Raw genomic sequence first — 21,513 nt, 5'->3', positions numbered from 1 at the left:
TTGTGGCTCAGACTCCTGAGAAGCTGGGACTACAGGTGCCCACCACCACGCCTGGCTAGCTTTTGCTATTTTTTTTTTTTTCTTTTTGAGGCCAGGTCTCACTCTGTACGCTAAGCTGGAGTGCAGTGGTGCAATCTCGGCTCACTGCAACCTTTGCCTCAAGTGATTCTCCTGCCTCAGCCTCCCAAGTAGCTGGGACTAGAGACGCGCACCACCACACCTGGTAAATTTTTTTGTATTTTTAGTAGAGAACGGGTTTCACCATGTTGCCCTAGGTGGTCTCAAACTCCTGAGCTCAGGCAATCCACCCACCTTGGCCTCCCAAACTGCTGGGATTACAGGCGTGAGCCACAGCGCCTGGCCTACTTTTGTATTTTTAGTAGAGACGGGAGTTCACTATGTTGGCCAGTTTGGTCTCAAACTCTTGGCCTCAAGTGATCTGCCCACCTCGGCCTTCCAAAGTGCTGGGATTATGGGTGTGAGTCACTGCACCCAGCCTGCCTTCATTTTTAAAACATATTTTCACTGGGTATAAAATATAGGATGACAGGTTTTGGTGGTGGTGTGTTTTTTTTTTTTTTTTTTTTGCAGCATTTTAAAGATTTTGCTGCACTCTCTTGCAACTTGCATTGTTTTCATGAGAAATGTGCTGTCATTCTTATATTTGCAAAATACCTAAGTATATAAGGAAGATTTCTTCCCTCAAGCTGCTTTTAAGGTTCTTCTCTTTATGTGAATTTTTATACAATTTCATTATGATCATAACATTTCCTAACGTAGTTTTTATCCTGTTTCTTGCAACTGGGATTCATTGAGCTTCTTGGATCTATAAGTTTATAGTTTTCATTAAATTTGGAAATTTTTTAACCATTGTTTCTTCAAATATTTTTTAGGTCCACCACCTTTTCTCTCCTTTGGGTACTTCAATTACAGAATTTGGCTGCTTGACATTTCCACAACGCGATGATGTGCTGTTCATTTAATGTTTTTTTTTTTTTTTAAGACGGAGTCTTGCTCTGTCACCCAGGCTGGAATGCAGTGGCCGGATCTCAGCTCACTGCAAGCTCCGCCTCCCAGGTTTATGCCATTCTCCTGCCTCAGCCTCCCATGTAGCTGGGACTACAGGCACCCGCCACCTCGCCCAGCTAGTTTTTTGTATTTTTTTGTAGAGACGGGGTTTCACCGTGTTAGCCAGGATAGTCTCGATCTCCTGACCTCGTGATCCGCCCGTCTCGGCCTCCCAAATTACTGGGATTATAGGCTTGAGCCACCGCGCCTGGCTTTGTTCATTTAATTTTTAAATCTTTTCTCTTTGTGTTTCATTTTGGATCATTTCTGTTATGTTTTCATGATCACGAGTTTTTTTCTTCAGCACTATCTAATCTGCATTTAATTTCATCCAACATACTTTTCATCCCGTTGTCACCTTCATTTCTTAAAGCTTGATTTGGGTCTTTTTTGTATCTTCCATAGCTCTCCTTAATGTGCCCATTCTTTCATCCTTTTCAAGCTTTCTTTAAAGCTTATCAGGTAGGATCAGAGCAGCTTGAATCTGTACATAATTTGAGTCATTAGACATAATGTGGCCCATGTAGTACAAGAACCTTTGTCACTCTGGCTGGTAAGAATACAAACTATTCCTGACCCTATGAAAATTATTCTACCCATTTCTTTCCAGTGCTTTCCTCGTATAGATACACTGACAAGTAAGTAATCAGCTAAGACTCCAGAAATCTTTCCAGATCTCCTGAATTTAAAAAAAATTTCTGGCAATTGGTCCTGCAAATTCTAACCATCAGGGCTCTCTACATTCTCAACTCCGTCTCCTCAAGTCAGGGAGACCTCTAAGTCAGTTTGGGTTCCCCCTACCTGCACTATGGCCTGAAAACTGCAGGCAGTAAGATAGGGTAAGCACAAGACTCACCTTCTCTGCCCATTATCTTTTGTTTTTAACATACTTTGTCTTGATATTTAGTTGTTTAAGGTGGACTGGTGTGATAGCATGCTTGCACAGCAATATCAAAGTACAAGCTGGATGGTTTAAACAACAGAAATGCATCGTCTTACATTTCTGGAGGCTAGAAGTCCAAAATCAAGTCCAAAATCGACATCAGCAGAGAGAGTTCTGTTTCCGTCTGAGGGCTGTGATGGAAGGATCTGTTTCCAGGCCTTTATCCTTGGCTTGTAGTTGGCCATCTTCTCCCTATGTCTCTTCACATCATCTTCCCTATATGTGTGTCTGTTTCCATATTCCCCCTTCGTATAAGGACACCAGTCATATTGGATTTTGGCCTGCTCTAATGACCTCATTTAAACTTGATTACCTTTGTAAAGACCCTCTCTCCAAATAAAGTCATATTCTGAGGTACTGGGAGGTTACAACTTCAATACATGAACTTTACAGGGACACAATTCAATCCATACAATCAATCCCTATTATTCCAACATGGGCAAAAGTGAAAGATAATAAATTATACTTGAACAGGGAGAACCATAAACCCCTGATAGGTAAGTCATAACTTTGGTCTTACTTGAACAGTCACTCTTGTAACAGAGCAAGTCCCCTAGAGACACCCTGGAATCTATGCCTATGAAGTTGTTACAAGAGATATTCGTTGCTGTGAGGAATAAGATTTCTAAGCGGACAGCTCTTACACCTGCCTGATGTGAATATTGTCATTTAAGCAGTTATCTGGGGCTGGAGGAAGGCCCAAAAAGATGCTCCCAACTAGCTATGTCAGATGCTACATGGGCTGTTGCAAAGACTGTCAAAGGTAACAAACGCCTGACACTATACTACTATCAAGCTATGGTTCATGTTCTATATCCCTATGGGAACCCTAGGGTTAAGTATATCCTATAATCAAATAACCTCATGAGTCTCAAAGTGTAATAGAGCCTACACATATTAATGGTGGATGCTGTGCTATTCCTTTATAGTCTTCTTTTCCTTATATTAAATATTTACAGTTAGATTCAATCTATATATTTTTAAATGATTTTTTGAGTCTTCATCACTCTGGTTAAGCCTTCTTGTAGATTTACCCAGATGCCATGTACTTCCTAAGGGAATTTTGCTATACTGGGAAGTTAGATATATCCTATAACCACATGAAAATGAGAAGTTTGTAACACAAGTTCAATAAAAGTTAACCAAATGAAGCCCGACGTGGCGGCTCACGCCTGTAATCCCAGCTCTTTGGGAGATTGATGCGGACTGATCACCTAAGGTCAGGAGTTCAAGACCAGCCTGGCCAACACAGCAAAACCCCGTCTCTACTAAAAATACAAAAATTAACTGGGCATGGTGGCGTGCACCTGTAATTTCAGCTACTCAGGAGGCCAAGGCAGGAGAATTGCTTGAATCCAGGAGGCGAAAGTTGCACTGAGCCAAGATTATACCATTGCACTCCACTCTGGGCGATGGAGTGAGACTCCATCTCAAAAGTAAATAAATAAATAAAAATAAAAATTAACCATATGAACAATTAATCTAAGTGATAAAAATGAAGACAACAATAGCATACAATTTATGTACAATTATAGTATACCAGGCTAATATACAACACTAGTTATTTGACACGTGATTGAAATGTCACAACACTTCATAATATGAGCATACCCATATTGCAGAAGAGAGATTAACCCACTAAGGTAATACAGCTAGTAACTAAACATCAATCCAGCCAGGCACGGTGGCTCACGCCTATAATCCCCGCACTTTGGGAGGCTGAGGCAGGCAGATCACCTAAGGTCAGCAGTTGGAGACCAGCCTGGCCAACATGGTGAAACCCTGTCTCTACCAAAAATACAAAAATTAGCTGGGCGTGGTAGTGCGTGCTTGTAATCCCAGCTACTCAGGAGGCTGAGGCAGGAGAATCACTTGAACCCAGGAGGTGAAGGTTGCAGTGAGCCAAGATTGCACCACTGCACTCCAGCCTGGGTGACAAGAGTGAAACTCCGTCTCAAAAAAAAAAAAAAAACAAAAAACCAATCCAAGATCTATTTGATTCTAACATATCTTTTTCTTTTACTATGGCTCATCCTTTTTCCAATCTTAAACAACCATATTAAAAAACAGTCATGGCTGAGTATGGTGGCTCATGTTTGTAATCTCAGCCCTTTGAGGAGGCCAAGGTAGGAAGACTGCTTGAGCTCAGGAGTTTGAGACCAACCTGGGCAACATAGTAAGACCTCATCTCTACAAAAAAATATAAAAATTAGCTGCGTGTAGTAGTGCACACCTGTAGTCCCAGTTTCTTCAGGGGCTGAAGTGGGAGAATCCCTTGATCCCCGGAGGTGGAGGCTACCAGTGAGCTACGATAGCACCACTGCACTCCAGCCTGGGCAACACAGCAAGACCCTGTCTCAAAAGAGAAAACAATGATGACAACAAAAAACTAATCACATATTAGGAAATGCCCCAGAGGTAATTTTAGTTTTACTGTTCCATGAGACTTCAGTATTTAAGTGCATGTACCAGCTACGCCAGTGAGCTGGTTACATACAAAAATGTGAATAGAACCACATACAATCACTTTAACTCATCAGCCCTAAAACTAAATTGGTAATTATTTAAACTAAAGTCTACAGTGCAGTGGTTAAGAGTAGGGACACGAGAATCAGACGCCTGGGTTTGATGGCAGCTCCACCATTTGCTAGCTGTATGATCATGGGCAAGTTACTTAAGTTCTCTGTGTCTTTTTTGCTTCTTTAAGAGATGGGGTCTTGCCATGTTGCCTAGGCTGGCCTCAAACTCCCGGGTTCAAGTGATCCTCCCACCTCAACCTGTACCTAGGACTATACACATACACTATGGCACCCAGCTAAGTTCTCTGTATCTTAATTTCCTCATCTGTAAAAAGGTACTTAGCATACTCATGTCATAGAGTTAGTATAAAGATACATATATGCTTAGAATAGTGCCTGATACATACTAAATAATATTTATTTATTATTAGTTAATACAATGGTGAAAATAATCTCATTGTAAGAACATGAGGCCTGGTGTGGTGGTGCAATCCGAGCACTTTGGGAGGCTGAGGTTAGCAGATCGCTTGAGCCCAGGAGTTCAAGACCAGCCTGGGCAACATGGGGAAATCCCATCTCTACTAACAGAAAATTTGGCTGGACATGAAGGTGTGTGCCTGTAGTCCCAGCTACTCAGGAGGCTGAGGTGGGAGTATTACCTGAGCCTGGGATGCAGAGGTTGCAGTGAGCCGAGATCACGCCACACTGCACTCCAGTTGGGCAACAGAGCAAGAGCAAGACTCTGTCTCAAAAAATACATATATATGTAAGCCAGGTGACCTTAACCAACAAGGATCTTTAATGGCCCTGACAAAATAGATTAGAAACTTTATATACAATGCTTATTTATTAAAATTTCCATGCTGTCAGAAGTACTATCTTCTAGCTTTCTAAGCTTAAAGTCTATCCTTAGTTCCTCCCTCTCTCCTCATTTTCCATATAGCCACCAAACTCAGTTTTCCAAAATCCTGCTTTCATTAAGTCACTTTTCCTGCTTAAGAATCTATAAAAGCTCTTTACAAATTATCATATTAAAATCTAAATTCATCTGAGTGGATTTTGAAGCCAGCAGTCTTAGTACAACCTCACATCCCACAAAGCCATCAGTCTGCTTTAACCCCCTCTTTGCTAGGCAGTTTGTTGTCTCCCATTTCCCTACGAGATATGCTCCTATGCTCCTTCCCTTCCTTTGTGTAGGCAGGTATCTATTCCCCTTTTCACTTAAGGTCTTTTCTGCCCTTTTTTTTTTTTTTTTTTTTTTTTTTGAGACAGGGTCTCACTCTGTCACCAAAGCTGGAGTGCAGTAGAGAAATCTCAGCTCACTGCAGTCTCGACTTCCTGGGCTCAGGTGATCCTCCCACCTTAGCCTCCCAAGTAGCTGGGACTACAGGGCACATGCTACCATGCCTGGCTAATTTTTTGTATTTTTGTAGAAATGGGGTCTTGCCATGTCGCCCAGGCTGATCTTGAAATCCTAGGCTCAAGCAATCTGCCCACCTTGGCCTCCCAAAGTACTAGGATTACGAGCATAAGCCACCATGCCCCGTCTGCCCTTTTCTTTCTAGTGCCTAGGTATCATTCATTATCAATTTCAAATCTTTCATTCATCTAGTTATTTGGTGAACATTTATGAATATCTCCTACATGCAATGTGTTGGTTGCTCTGTTAAGGATTCAGGGTCAATAAGAAATTAAGAGACGTTCATGCCTATTCTGTTCATCTTCTAGAGATCTGCTTTCTCTGTACCTTTAGTATACTTGCAATAAATTTCACCACTTGTTTTCATATTGTTTTATCTATATTAGTTCTGTTTCATGTCTTCATCCAACAGATATTTCTTGCTCACCCACTCCATACTAGGGTGTTTGCTAATGATACCTGTGGTATATAAGATAGACATAGTAGAGAAAATAGACACACAACAAGGAATTACAAATGTACTGATTATTACAAATAGTATGCATAGAATTCTAGGAATGCATATAATAGAGAGAGTTACCCCAGTTGGGAGTTAAAGTATATTTGAAAAAATGTCATTTATGGTGACACCTGAATAATGAGTGGGGGTTAGGCAGGTGAAGAGTAGGGGAAGTATGAATCAATAAGGAACCAGCTCTGCAAAAGCCATGAAGCAAAAGAGCACACAATATGGGCAATAATAAGAAAGACTATGAGTATAAATGGAAAAAAATGAATGAGAGGAAAAGAAGAATATTGTGATTAAATACAATGTACAAGAAAATTATGGCCAGGTGTAGTGATGCCTGTAATTCCAGCACTTAGGGAAGCCAAGATGGGAGTATCACTTGAGCCCAGGAGTTCAGGATCAGCCTAGACAACATGGAGAAACTCTCTCTCTACAAAACAAAAAAATACAAAAATTAGCTGGGTGTGGTGGTATGTGCCTGTAGTCTCAGCTACTTAGGAAGCTGAAGTGGGAGGAGCATTTGAGCCCAGGAGGTTGAGACGGCAGTGATCCATGATTGTGCCACTGGGTGACACAAACTTAGCCTGGGTGACACAGGGAGACCCTGTTTCCAAAAAGAAAAGAAAAAAGAAATTACTTTTTCAACTACGAAATGGAATGATTAGACACAACACAATTTAACTGTATGGGATTGTGGGAGATAAAATTTTGTTGAGTTAAAATAAAAATTTAATTAGAAAGAAAATTCAGTTTGCTAAATCAGGTAAGAAAAATACCTGATACATAATCCATAAAACAAAATCTAATAAATGACAAGAAATACAGTTACTCTTTTAGAACAAAGGATTCTGAACCTGCACACCATAAATGGAGGTAGCAGAGTTCAGATAAAAACAGGTTATATGAATAGGAGCTGTTGTGAATGTGTCCAGTCAGTACTGAAATAACTATGGGGGCTGCACATAGTGGCTCATGCCTGTAATTCTAGCACTTTGGGAGGCCAAGGTGGGTAGATCACCTGCAGTTAGGAGTCTGAGACCAGCCTGGCCAACAGGATGAAATCTCATCTCTATTAAAAATACAAATATTAGCTGGGTGTGGTGGTGTGTGCCTGTAGTCTCAGCTACTCAGGAGTCTGAGGTGGGAGAATTGCTTGAACCCTGGAGGCGTAGGTTGCAGTGAGCCAAGACTGTGCCGCTGCACTCCAGCCTGGGTGACAGAGCAGGACTCTATTTCAAAAAAAAAGAAATAAATAACTATGAGGGCCTCATAGCTTTTACAGATATACTTGTACAAACAAATAAAATTTCTAAACACACAGCGCTACCTCACAAACATCAAGGAGAGCAATATATGTTATTTGCTTGGGAATGACATCTGATCATCTAACTGTTACAGGATCCTTGGAGTGTCGCTTTTCTGGCTGGAAAGCTCTGTGGCCAGTGGTGCCTTTGCCCGAGTTTTGCTCAGGCCTGCTGTGCTTGTTCTGGCCACTCAGCCTGGCAGGCTGTGCTAGGCTTACACTACCAGCCTGGATCCCATGTCTGCCAAGCGTGAGCCAGGCATGGAGCAGCAAGGGGTGTGTGAGAAAGCAAGTATGGGTTCCAGCCACTGCACAGTCAGGCATGCTGGCTGCTGCAGTGAGGCAGGTAGCTCCAGGTGCCGGCACAGGCCCTGGCTCTCTGCCAGGCCATGGCTGGACCAGGTGCACCACAAGCAGCTTCCACAGCTGCCACCAGGGAATGTGGTGGCATTCGGGAGCTTGGAGACTTCAGTAACCACAGGGCCCCAAAGAGGGAGTCACAGCCCTGGCTCAGGGAGCTCCCAAGTTTGGACTCCCCAAGGGGCTGCAGCTCTTCTCTCCTTCTCTTCACTTGCAATGTGGCAAGCAAAGGGCATGTTTCAGCATTGTTTGTCACAGCTCTTTCAGCCCTGCCATTCAGCAGGTCCCGAGTTCTTGTCCTGCATCCAGGAAGAATGAGGTATGCAGACAAGTGGAGGGTGAGCAAAGTGAAGGGGAGCTTTATGAGTGACATAATAGCTCAGAGGAGGCCCTGGAGTGGGTGGCTCCTCTCTACAGGCAGGTCGTCACATCGAGTATTCAGCTCTCAGCAGAGAGGTGGCCCTGGAGTGAACAGTTCCCTCTCTACAGCTGGTCATCTCAACGTCTGCAGGTCTCAGCAGAGAGGAGACCCTGGAGTGGGTAGCTCCTCTCTGCAGTTGGTCATCCTGGCGTCTGCTCAGCTCTGGCTGACCCCGGGGCTTTTATAGGCTTCGGAGGAGGGGAAGCGTGTGCCGACTGGTCCATGGGTGGCCATGGGCAGGCCGAGAAAAGGCACCACAAGTTCCTGCTACTGTCCATGGGACTGGTGGCCTGGCCCCCTAGCCTTCAGGCCCTTCCTGGGCCTTCACTGGGGACCTGCCCCCTTCTGTTCAGGAATGTGTTTGCCTCCTGCTATTCATGGTACCCAAGCTGTAGGTTCCATAGGGTATCTGCAGGCCATCATCGAGCTGCACACATCCCCCCATCAGCTTCCCTCCTATGCTCGTCAGTGCCCAAGATCCGGAGGGGGCCAAGGTGGCAGGGCACTGGTGTGTCAGCACTGCCCCAACTTTGCTCTGAGATTGGAGTGGGTGCTGACAGTAGGGAAAAGCCAGACAGTAGGAGCAGGCATTTCCAGGCCTGTGAGGCAGGGGGGCCTTCCCAGGCACCCAAGAGTGCAAGGATGCCTGGGTCTGTAGCCACAACTTGGGTAGCTACAGCTGCACCTGGGAGGGTGGGGCTCCTGCCTGCTCCATGGAGCAGAAGGCCCAGGTCTGCAGCCATAACTTGGGAGGCTGCACCTCGGGAGGTCCCACCCCACCAACTCGGAAGGGGTGGGGCTCCCACTTGTCCCTGGCTCCTACAGGCTCCACGGAGTATGCAGCCCTGGCAGCAACTCCCTGCTGCAGCCAGCATGATGGCAGCAGCCACTCCAGACAGGCCACTGATGCCATCACTTTACTGGACAGCAAACTCTCAGAAAGCAGGCATAATGTTCTCTTTTATTTTTTTTTTTTTTGGAGACAGAGTTTTGCACTTGTCACCTAGGCTGGAGTCCAATGGTGAGATCTCAGCTCACTGCAACCTCTGCCTCCTGTGTTCAAGCAATTCTCCTGTCTCAGCCTCCCAAGTAGTTGGGATTACAGGCGCCTAGCTAATTTTTGTATTTTTAGTAGACATGGGGTTTCACCATGTTGGCCAGGCTGGTCTCAAACTCCTGACCTCAGGTGATCCACCCGCCATGGCCTCCCAAAGTGCTGGGATTACAGGCGTGAGCCACCCCGCTTGGCCAGAAGGCCTAATGTTCTTACTCTCATCTTTATATTTCAAATCACAGAATATATTTAATAAATGTTTGTGAAATAGATAATAATATTTCAAATTTGAGAAATAAAATAGGTTTTCAAACCACAATCTCTTTTAAAACTCTTTAGGCCATGAAAGATTGCACTACTACACGCCAGCCGGGGCAACAGGGCAAGATCTGTGAACTACAAATAGTTCACTTTAAAGATTTGACTCTACCTAGTCTTATCTATTACTCCTTGATATTCCAAGGCAGGATTATCTAAATGCTGAAGACTGCTAGTTGTATCCCAGAAAAAAGTAAGCACAGCTACTATTTTCTAATATCCTTAAAAAAAAAATCACATGGAAAGTCATGGGTAAAAGCTTTCTTCACAGAGGTCGTTCTCATAATGATGCTGAGAACTGAGCTCACAAATCCAATAAAACATCTGTGTGATTCTACGTGCATACCAAGTACATAATGTATATTCAATGCATAAATGATTTAGTGACTAAATGAAGAAAAAAGGGAAGGAAAAAGGAAAAAAAAAAAAAAAGAAAAGGAAGGAAAAATTATTTTATACAAAGAAACCTGGCTGGGCGCAGTGGCTCATGCCTGTAATCCCAGCACTTTGGGAGGCTGAGGCGGGTGGATCACCTGGGATCAGGAGTTCGAGACCAGTCTGGCTAACATGGTGAAACCTCGTCTCTACTAAAAATACAAAAATTAGCCAGGCATGGTGGCAGGTGCCTATAATCCCACCTACTTGGGAGGCTGAGGCAGGAGAATCGCTTGAACCTGGGAGGTGGAGGTTGTGGTGAGCCGAGACCGTGTCACTGCACTCCAACCTGGGTGACAGGGTGAGACTGTGTCTCCAAAAAAAAAAAAGTGAAAGAAATCTAAGAAAGAAGTGGAATTATCACCCACTCTAATAAAACAAATTTTAATCATTATTATACCAAACTAAGTTTAAAAATAAAATCTCTTTAAAAGCCCAATAATTATCATTAGACATTTTACAACTGATTTTAAAAAATATTTAAATTCAAGAAAGACTTCACGTGCAAATAGGCAAAGAATATTTATATAATTCTGTTAATTGTGTATAGTATGCACAATTTCACTTTAGTTACAAAATATAGCTTAATTCAAAATGAATCATTTCCTTTTGGAACCTTATTTAAAGCCATTTTGGGACTTACACTAAGCTGTGTTTAAATATTAACAACAGTTAAAAATAATAAATATTGACCAGGCGCAGTGGCTCATGCCTATAATCCCAACACTCTGGAAGGCTGAACGGGGTGGATCACTTGAGGTCAGGAGTTCAAGACTGGCCTGGCGAACATGGTGAAACCCCGTTTGTACTAAAAATACAAAAACTCAGCCGGCTGTGGTGGTGGGCACCTGTAATCTCAGCTACTCGAGAGGCTGAGTGAGGCAGGAGAATCGCTTGAACCCAGGAGGCAGAGGTTACAGTGAGCCGAGATCACACCATTGCACCCCAGCCTGGGCGACAGAGCAAGACTCCATCTCAATAAATAAATAAGTATTTATAGTAGGAGGGGGGACATTTTAAAAATCTCACCACTAATATTATAGATACGAGGCTAATTTCATGACCTAAATGCAAATCTAACACTAATTATCATAACATAAAAAGGTAAAATGACACATCCAATGAACAACTAGGTTACAAATTTGACATCTTGTCTTTCTGTAATGAAATTCCCCATAAATGAACTAAACCATACAATATGAACTGATTTCACTGTTAATTAATTATAAATAAAACTTATACATAATCATGCTTTTTTCACCTTCACTCATGTTTTCAACTATGAAAAATACGCCTTCATGGTAAATCTTACCTCATTGTATCTGTTGCTGGGAATTTTGATGCTGGTTTTCCGAACTTCCATATCAACCACCAAACCTTGAACTACTGGCAAGGTATACTGGTAATTTCTGAAGTCCTGCGCCAAAGCAGATTGAAGCAGAATAAAATAATTCATCAATGGTAGGGTTTAATTTATAGTAATAAAATTAACACAAATGGAAAAAATGTCAATATTGAAAGATCCTATTTATTTAAATAATAAGGAAATGTATAATGGAAGCCCCACTGTACATATTTTAGCTCTTCAGTTAGTCTTTGTTTTGTTTTGTTTTTTTTGAGACGGAGTCTCGCTCTGTCGCCCAGGCTGGAGTGCAGTGGCGCGATCTCGGCTCATTGCAAGCTCCGCCTCCTGGGTTTACGCCATTCTCCTGCCTCAGCCTCCTGAGTAGCTGGGACTACAGGCGCCCGCCACCGCGCCCGGCTAATTTTTTTTTTTTGTATTTTTAGTAGAGACGGGGTTTCACCGTGGTCTCGATCTCCTGACCTTGTGATCCGCCCGCCTCGGCCTCCCAAAGTGCTGGGATTACAGGCGTGAGCCACCGCGCCCGGCCTCAGTTAGTCTTTAAACTCTTATAAGTAAACCAAACATTATCATATACCTCTTATACCAACATTAAAAAGTATTTTTGGGCCGGGCGGAGTGGCTCCACCTGTAATTCCAGCACTTTGGGAGGCTGAGGCGGGTGGATCACAAGGTCAGGAGATCAAGACCCTCCTGGCTAATATGGCAAAACCCCGTCTCTACTAAAAATACAAAAAAAATTAGCCAGGCATGGTGGCGGGTGCCTGTGGTCCCAGCTACTCGGGAGGTTGAGGCAGGAGAATGGCGTGGACCCGGGAGGCGGAGCTTGCAGTGAGCAGAGATCATGCCACTGCACTCCAGCCTGGGCGACAGAGCGAGACTCCGTCTCAAAAAAAAAAAATTTTTTTTTGAATGTTTACCCTGCTTTACCAGCACTTAACATTGTCAATATTTATTTGTTAACTATCTGTCTCCTCCCTCTAAGGTGAAGATCCAAGAGAGTATAAATTCTCAGTTGTTTTGTTCTTGCTATATCTTTAATGCCTGGAACATCTTAGGCACTCAATTGAATATCTATAAGGAAACACATACACACTAACACACCATCTATCTGGTATTGGTGAAACAAAATGATCAAGAGTGTTGGAGTCAAGGTCAAAGTAATAGCAAATGGCTAGATTTTATAGGTTCTTATAGGTCACCACGAGGACTTTTGCCTTTAGGCTTCTGACCTGTTTTAACAGATCTGACTTCTCTGTAATGAATAGGCGGTAAGGGAGGAAGAATAGAAGAAAAGTTCAGATAAATACAATAAAAACAATCCAATAAAAACAATCCAGGTAGGAGATAGTGAGAGCTTAGTTTTTTTGGTTTTTTCTTGTTTTTTGTTTTTTGTTTTTTGATATGGAGTCTCACTCTGTTGCCCAAGCTGGAGTGCAGTGGCGTGATCTTGGCTCAGCACAACTTCCGCCTTCAGGGTTCAAGCAATTCTCATGCCTCAGTCTCTCAAGTAGCTGGGATTACAGATGTGTGCCACCATGCCCGGCTAATTTTTGTATTTTTAGTAGAGACAAGGTTTCACCATGTTGGCCAGACTGGTCTTGAACTCCAACCTCAGGTGATCCAACCGCCACAGCCTCTCAAAGTGCTAGGATTACAGGCGTCAGCCATCGCACCTGGCCAGGATGTTAACAGTTTAAGAAGAGATAAGAAGTTGTCAGTTTCTAGATAGATAGGATGGATGGATGGATGGATGGATGGATGGATGGATAGATAGATAGATAGATAGATAGATAGATAGATAGATAGATAGATACATACAGAGAATTTATTTATTTATTTATTTTTATTTTATTTTTTTTCCTAAGACAGAGTCTCGCTCTGTTACCCAGGCTGGAGTGCAGTGGCGCAATCTTGGCTCACTGCATCCTCTGCCTCCCGGGTTCAAGCAATTATCCTGCCCCAGCCTCCCGAGTAGCTGGAATTACAGGCATGCACCACCAGGCCCAGATAATATTTGTATTTTTAGTATAGAGATGGGGTTTCGCCATGTTGGCCAGGCTGGTTTCAAACTGCTGACCTCAGGTGATCTGCCCACCTTGGCCTCCCAAAGTGCTGGGATTACAGGTGTGAGCCACTGTGACCAGCCTGTTTCTAGACATATTTTAAAGGAAAATCTGACAATATTTGCCACCATGGATGTGGAATGTGAACAAATGATAAAGATGATTCTAAATTTTATAGCCAGGGCTACTAGAAGACTGGAACCACCATTTATTGAAATGTAGAATATGATGTGAGATGGAAGGTATTTCTTTTTTTTTTTTTTTTTGAGACGGAGTCTCGCTGTGTCTCCCAGGCTGGAGTGCAGTGGCGTGATCTCGGCTCACTGCAAGCTCCGCCTCCCGGGTTCACGCCATTCTCCCGCCTCAGCCTCCCGAGTAGCTGGGACTACAGGCGCCCGCCACCACGCCCGGCTAGTTTTTTGTATTTTTAGTAGAGACGGGGTTTCACCATGTTAGCCAGGATAGTCTCGATCTCCTGACCTCGTGATCCACCCGCCTCGGCCTCCCAAAGTGCTGGGATTACAGGCTTGAGCCACCGCGCCCGGCCAATGGAAGGTATTTCTAAGTAACTTGACTTCATTACTTGCAAAAAAAAAAGCTCAAGAATATTGATATCCAGCACCCAACTGGTAAAATCACAATGTCTGGCAACCAATAAAAAAATACCAAACATGCAAAGAAGCAGGAAAATACAACTCAAAATAAGTTAAAAAAAATCAATCCATGGAAACTGAGCCAGAACTTATACAAGATGTTAGAATTACCAAAGGCATTACAATAGTTATTATATTGTATTCTACATGTACAAGATGCTAAGCAGAGACATAAAAGATCTTAAAAGACCCAATCTTAGCAGTATAACTTCTAGAGATGAAAATTACAGTATTTGAGATTGTTTAAAAGATTGATGGAACTAACAGCAGCTTAAACACTCCAAAATAAAAGATTAGTGAAATTGAGAGCACAGCAATAAAACCCATCCTAAATGAAAACAGAGAGAAAAAAGACTGAAAAAGAAACAAAAAGAACATTACTAAGCCATGAAACAATTTCAAGCAGCCTGATATATATGTAATTGGAGTAATCTCCTTCAGGGAGAGAAAGGGATGAACAGAAAAAATATCACATGAAAACTATAAACCCATAGATTCAAAAAGCTCAATGAACCCCAAGTACAGGAAACATGAAAACTACACTATAGCACATTATAATCAATTTGCTTCAAACCTGTGATTTTAAAAAGCTTTTAAAACTACCCAGAGAAGGTCAGGCACAGTGGCTCATGCATATAATCCTAATACTTTGGGAGGCTGAGGTGGAAGGATGGCTTGAGCCCAGGAGTTGGAGACCAGCCTGGGAAACATAGTGAGACCCCGTCTGTATAAAAAATAAACAAAATTAGCTGGACATAGTGGCATGCACCTGTAGTCCCAGCAACTTGGTAGGCCAAAGGTTGGGGGGATCACTTGAGCCCTGCACGTCAAGGGTGCAGTGAGCCATGATTGTGCCACTGCACTCCAGCCTGGGCAACAGAGTGAGACCCTATTTCCAAAAAAAGAAAGAAAAAGAAAAACAACAGCAAGAAAAGAAAAAATTGTTATGTAGAAAGGAACAAAGATGAGACGGAAAACAATGCAAACCAGAAGACAGTGGAGCAATCTTAAAAATACTCAAAGAAGAAAAATCAGGCTGAGCGCGGTGGCTCACACCTGTAATCCCAGCACTTTGATAGGCCAAGGCAGGAGGATCCCTTGAGGTCAGGAGTTCAAGACCAGCCTGGGCAACATAGTGAAATGCTGTCTCTACTAAAAATACAAACATTAGCTGGGCATGGTGGTGCACGCCTGTAATCCCAGCTACTTGGGAGGCTGATGTGGGAGCATTGCTTGAGCCCGGGAGGTGGAAGTTGCAGTGAGCCAAGATTGTGCCACTGCACTACAACCTGGGTGCAAGAGTGAGACTCTGTCTCAAAAAAAAAAAAAAAAAAAAAAAAAACCCAAAAAACAAAAACCAAAACTCAACCTAGACGTCTCCATCCACCAAAAGTATCTTCCAAATATGAAGATCAACTAAAGATGTTGTTAGAAATACAAAAGTTAAAATAATTCATCAGCAGCAAACCTACACTGTAAGAAATATTATAGGCGATCATTTTGGCAGAAGGAAAATGATACTAGATGAAAATACAGAGTTATACAAAGGAACGAAAAACACTGAAATGACAACTAGATGGGTAAATCTACAAGATTTTTTCCTTTTTTTGAAACAGGGTCTCACTCTGTTGCCCAGGCTGGCGTGCAGTAGCACAATCTTGGCTCACTGCAACCTCTGCCTCCTGGGTTCAAGCGATTCTCCTGTCCCAGCCTCCTGAGTAGCTGGCATTACAGGCACGTGCCACCACGCCCGGCTAATTTTTATATTTTTAGTAGAGACGGGCTTTCACCATATCGGCCAGGCTGGTCTCGAACTCCTGACCTTGTGATCCACCTGCCTTGGCCTCCCAAAGTGCTGGGATTACAGGCATGAGCCACTGCACCCAGCCAAGATTTTTTTTTTCTTATTATTCTCTCTAAAAGACAGTGACATCAGCAAGATAGTTGACTGGAGTTGCCTAGCTCTTGCTCCCATCTACTCAACAAAAGGGACCAAAACAACTAATAAACAAACTATATTTCAACTGGAGTGGCTGTGGAAGTATGCTGGAGGCACCAGGAGGAATGCTGAAATTCCTGTGGAACACCAGATGCCCGGGATAGCACCACAGAGACGGGAGCAAAGCCTTCTGCCTCTGCCACACTGCCTCCCTGCAAGGAGTGGCCTGGAGTCAGGAAGGACCACTTCTAATGGGGAAAGGGTAAGCTGGGGACCCATGATCCCCATGACCATTGCAGCCGCCTGCATTCCTTGCTACAAGAGAGTCCCGCAGTCCTCACAAACCCTGAATCCAGTTTGTAGCTGCCTGCAGTTCACTGGACTATACTGCTCCAGAGTTGGAGCCCATGTCATACACCTCCCAGCCCCCATTCCCAGTCACAGCATGGTGCCATCTTGAAACTGGACCCTCTGCTAGAGTTCATCCTGCCTGGGGGCCAATTGCCACTGCATCTCTCCATCTCTGAAGCCCCACTGTCAGTCCATCACACACACAGGTAGCTGTATCACCACCATCTAGCTGCTGAGAGCCTAGGCCCAACAGAATGAGGGAGCCCTGGCACTGAACTCATATGGCACCTCCCTGCCCCAGGGAACAGGCAGACCTGTACAGTGGAGAAACCAACACACAGCTGGCTGGCCTGCTGTGCCCAGCTGGACAAGCAGCCTAGCACAATAAAGGCCATATGTGATAAACCCACAATTAACATCATACTGAATGGGAACAATGGAAATCTTTTCCTCAAAGATCAGGAACAAGATACAGACGCCCATTTTAATCACTTCTATTCAACATTGTCCTAGCCAGAGCAATTAGGCAAGAGAAAGAAATAAAAGGCATCCAAATTGGAAAGGAGACAGTAAAATTGTGCTTGTTTGCAAATGACATGACCTTATACATAGAATGTATAAGGTCAAGATGCCACCAAAAACCTGTTAGAGCTAATAAACAAATTCAGTAAAGTTGTAGGATACAAAATCAACACGTAAAATTAGTAGTGTTTCTATATGCTAATAAAAAATAAAGAAAACAATTCCATTTACAGTAGCTATAAAAAAAAAATAAGATACCTAGGAACACAGTTAAGAGGTAAAAGATCTTTACAAGGAAACCTATAAAACACTAACAGGCCGGGCGCGGTGGCTCAAGCCTGTAATCCCAGCACTTTGGGAGGCCAAGACCGGCGGATCACGAGATCAGGAGATCAAGACCATCCTGGCTGACACGGTGAAACCCCGTCTGTACTAAAAAATACAAATGGGAGAAAATTTTTGCAATCTACTCATCTGACAAAGGGCTAATATCCAGAACCTACAAAGAACTCAAACAAATTTACAAGAAAAAAAACAAACAACCCCATCAAAAAGTGGGCAAAGGATATGAACAGACATTTCTCAAAAGAAGACATTCATACAGCCAACAGGCACATAAAAAAATGCTCATCATCACTGGCCATCAGAGAAATGCAAATCAAAACCACAATGAGATACCATCTCACACCAGTTAGAATGGCGATTATTAAAAAGTCAGGAAACAACAGGTGCTGGAGAGGATGTGGAGAAACAGGAACACTTTTACACTGTTGGTGGGATTGTAAACTAGTTCAACCATTATGGAAAACAGTATGGCGATTCCTCAAGGATCTAGAACTAGATGTACCATATGACCCAGCCATCCCATTACTGGGTATATACCCAAAGGATTATAAATCATGCTGCTATAAAGACACATGCACACGTATGTTTATTGCAGCACTATTCACAATAGCAAAGACTTGGAATCAACCCAAATGTCCATCAGTGACAGACTGGATTAAGAAAATGTGGCACATATACACCATGGAATACTATGCAGCCATAAAAAAGGATGAGTTTGTGTCCTTTGTAGGGACATGGATGCAGCTGGAAACCATCATTCTTAGCAAACTATCACAAGAACACAAAACCAAACACCGCATGTTCTCACTCATAGGTGGGAACTGAACAATGAGATCACTTGGACTCGGGAAGGGGAACATCACACACCGGGGCCTATCATGGGGAGGGGGGAGGGGGGAGGGATTGCACTGGGAGTTATACCTGATGTAAATGACGAGTTGATGGGTGCTGACGAGTTGATGGTTGCAGCACACCAACATGGCACAAGTATACATATGTAACAAACCTGCATGTTATGCACATGTACCCTAGAACTCAAAGTATAATAATAAAAAAAAAAAAGAAAAAAACAAACAAACAAACAAACAAACAAAAAAACTAGCCGGGCGAGGTGGCGGGCGCCTGTAGTCCCAGCTACTCAAGAGGCTGAGGCAGGAGAATGGCGTAAACCCGGGAGGCGGAGCTTGCAATGAGCTGAGATCAGGCCACTGCACTCCAGCCTGGGTGACAGAGCGAGACTCCATCTCAAAAAAAAAAAAACAAAAAAACAAAACACTAACAAAGGAAATTGAAGAGAATACAACTAAATGGAAAGATATTCCATGTTCATGGATTGGAAGAATTAATACTGTGAAAATGGCCATACTACCTAAAGCAATCTACAGATTTAATGCAATCTCTATCAAAATGCCAATGACATTCTTCACAGAAATAGAAAAAAAAAACCTTAAAATTCTTATAAAACCACAAAAGGCCTCAAATGGCCAAAGCAGTCCTGAGCAAAAAGAACAAAGCTAGAGATATCACACTACCTGACCAAATATACTACAAAACTATAGTAACCAAAACAGCATAGTAGTGGCCAAAACAAATACATACACCAACTGTACAGAATAGAAGGCCCATAAACGAATTTGCACACCTACAGCCAACTGATTTTCGACAAAGGTGCCAAGAACACACACTGCAGAAAGGACTCTCTTCAATAAATAGTACTTGGAAAAGTGGATATATCCACATGCAGAAGAATGAAACTAGATCCCCTTCTCTCCCCATATACAAAAATCAACTAAAAATGGATTAAAGTCTTAAATATAAAACCCAAAACTATGAAACAATTAGAAGAAAACAGGGCAAATGCTTCACAATATTGGGCTAGGCAAGGAATTTTTAGATAAGATCCCAAAAGCACAGGCAGTAAAAGCAAAAATAAACAAATGGAATTACATCAAACTAAAAAGATTTTGCATAGAAAAGGAAACTATTAACAGAGTGAATACACAACCTACAGAAATGGGAGAAAATATCTGCAAACTATACATCTGAAAAGGAGTTAATATTCAGAATATATAACAAACTTAAGAGCAAAAAGACAACCCAATTAAAAGATAGGCAAAAGGCACTTCGGGAGGCTGAGGTGGGTGGATCACTCGAGGCCATGAGTTTGAGACCAGCATGGCCAACATGCGTCTCTACTAAAAATACAAAAATTAGCTGCGCATGGTGTTTCATGCCTGTAATTCCAGCTACTGGGGAGGCTGAGGCACAAGAATTGCTTGAAGCCAGGAGGTGGAGGTTGCAGTGAGCCGAGACTGCACCACTGCACTCCAGCCCAGGCGACAGTGCGAGACTCCATCTCCCATCGCCAAAAAAAAAAAAAAAAAAAAAAAAAAAATTTAAAAAAATAACTGGAACTATAGCTTTTAAGCCTGACAGATGAGGAAATCACCAAACCTACTCCTCAAAAAGCAACCAAAAAGCTGTATAAGTGGTTTAAAAAGAACCATTTCAGTGCTCTGGAATTAGATCAAAGGCATACAACATTAAGAAGCATTTTGGCTGGGCATGGTGGCTCATGCCTATAATCCCAGCACTTTGGGAGGTTGAGGTGGGCGGATCACCTGAGGTCAGGAGTTTGAGACCAGCCTGGCCAACATGGTAAAACCCTGTCTCTATGAAAAAATACAAAAAATTAGCCGGGCGTGGTGGCGGGCACCTGTAATCCCAGCTGCTCTGAGGGCTGAGGCAGGAGAATCTCTTGAACCTGGGAGGTGGAGGTTGCAGTGAGCCGAGATTGCGCCACTGCACTCCAGTCCAACCTGTACAACAGAGAGACTTCGTCTCAAAAAAAAAAAAAAAAAAAAAGTGTTTTTTTCATGAAAACTACTGAACTCTGAATTGAGTCTGTGACCTTCTTGCCTGGGGCTGCCCCCTAGCCCCATTAGGCAGTTAGGTAGTTCAACTAGGGCAAGGTAGCTTGTAAAAACAATAAGCTTTGCAGCCAGGAGCAGTGGCTCACGCCTGTAATACCAGCACTTTGGGAGGCTGAGGCAGGTGAATCATTGAGGCCAGGAGTTTGAGATCATTCTGGCCAACATGGCAAAATGCTCTCTCTATAAAAAATACAAAAATTTGCTGGGTGTGGTAGTGTGCTCCCATAGTCCCAGCTACTCAGGAGGCTGAGGCATGAGAATTGCTGGGAGCTGGAGGTTGCAATGAGCTGAGATCGTGCCACTGCATTCCAACTTGGGCGACAGAGTGAGACTCTGTGTCAAATAAAATAAAACAAAACAAACAAGAAAATGAGCTTTGCTACTTGAAGGAGTTTACTTGCTATGGAACATTGTCAAAGTGGTAATCTCAGTGGTTACTAAAAAGGGAGGCTCAGTAGATTGATTAGCTTGAGTTCACTAAACCTGTTTGGGGTAAGTTCTGGGAGATGTGACAACCATAGGTAGCTTCATAAACTGTTTATTTAATATCCAGATATCCAGGATTGATCCTAGTCTGTGCATATATGCAGCGGAGAACTTAGTGGACTCAAGCCAACCAATATTCTTGGCCAACAGAGTCAGAACCTGTGCATGTGTGTAGGAGACATGAGAGAGCCCAGAAGAAAGGAAAACAATGAAGTTTAAATTCCAGTCCATATTCAGATCCATCAGCAGAGAGCAGTAGCCTTACTGGCTTGGGGTATCTGGGTACAATCTCTGACCAATCTCTGCTTGGATAATAACCTATATAGACACAAGAGAAACTCATAGAATGCCAGTCTTAAAATAAAAACAAGACAGAATCCTAGGTGTTTTATTTATATATTACTTCTAGTCCTCACAATAATTCTGCAAGGTTAGACAGTAAGTGTATAATCAGGCACTGGAATCCTGTACCATTTCACTTCATGTTTGCAAAAGAGTATATATAT

General features: G+C 42.9%; 1 protein-coding gene across 4 annotated transcripts in view; it reads right to left on the bottom strand.

Moving 5' to 3' along the window:
• Positions 1–21,513, bottom strand: part of ZFYVE9 (zinc finger FYVE-type containing 9) — a 209,133-nt gene that overhangs the window by 41,135 nt on the left and 146,485 nt on the right. For all 4 annotated transcript variants that reach the window (XM_050802611.1, XM_050802631.1, XM_050802616.1 and 1 more), the window contains one exon: positions 11,662–11,766. In XM_050802611.1, coding sequence (XP_050658568.1) covers positions 11,662–11,766 — 105 coding nt within the window. The remainder of the gene's footprint in view (positions 1–11,661; positions 11,767–21,513) is intronic.

The sequence above is a fragment of the Macaca thibetana genome, chromosome 1 (genome assembly GCF_024542745.1).
Source record: "Macaca thibetana thibetana isolate TM-01 chromosome 1, ASM2454274v1, whole genome shotgun sequence".
In the NCBI taxonomy this organism is placed as follows: domain Eukaryota; kingdom Metazoa; phylum Chordata; class Mammalia; order Primates; family Cercopithecidae; genus Macaca; species Macaca thibetana.
This window is presented reverse-complemented; position numbering and strand designations above follow the sequence as displayed.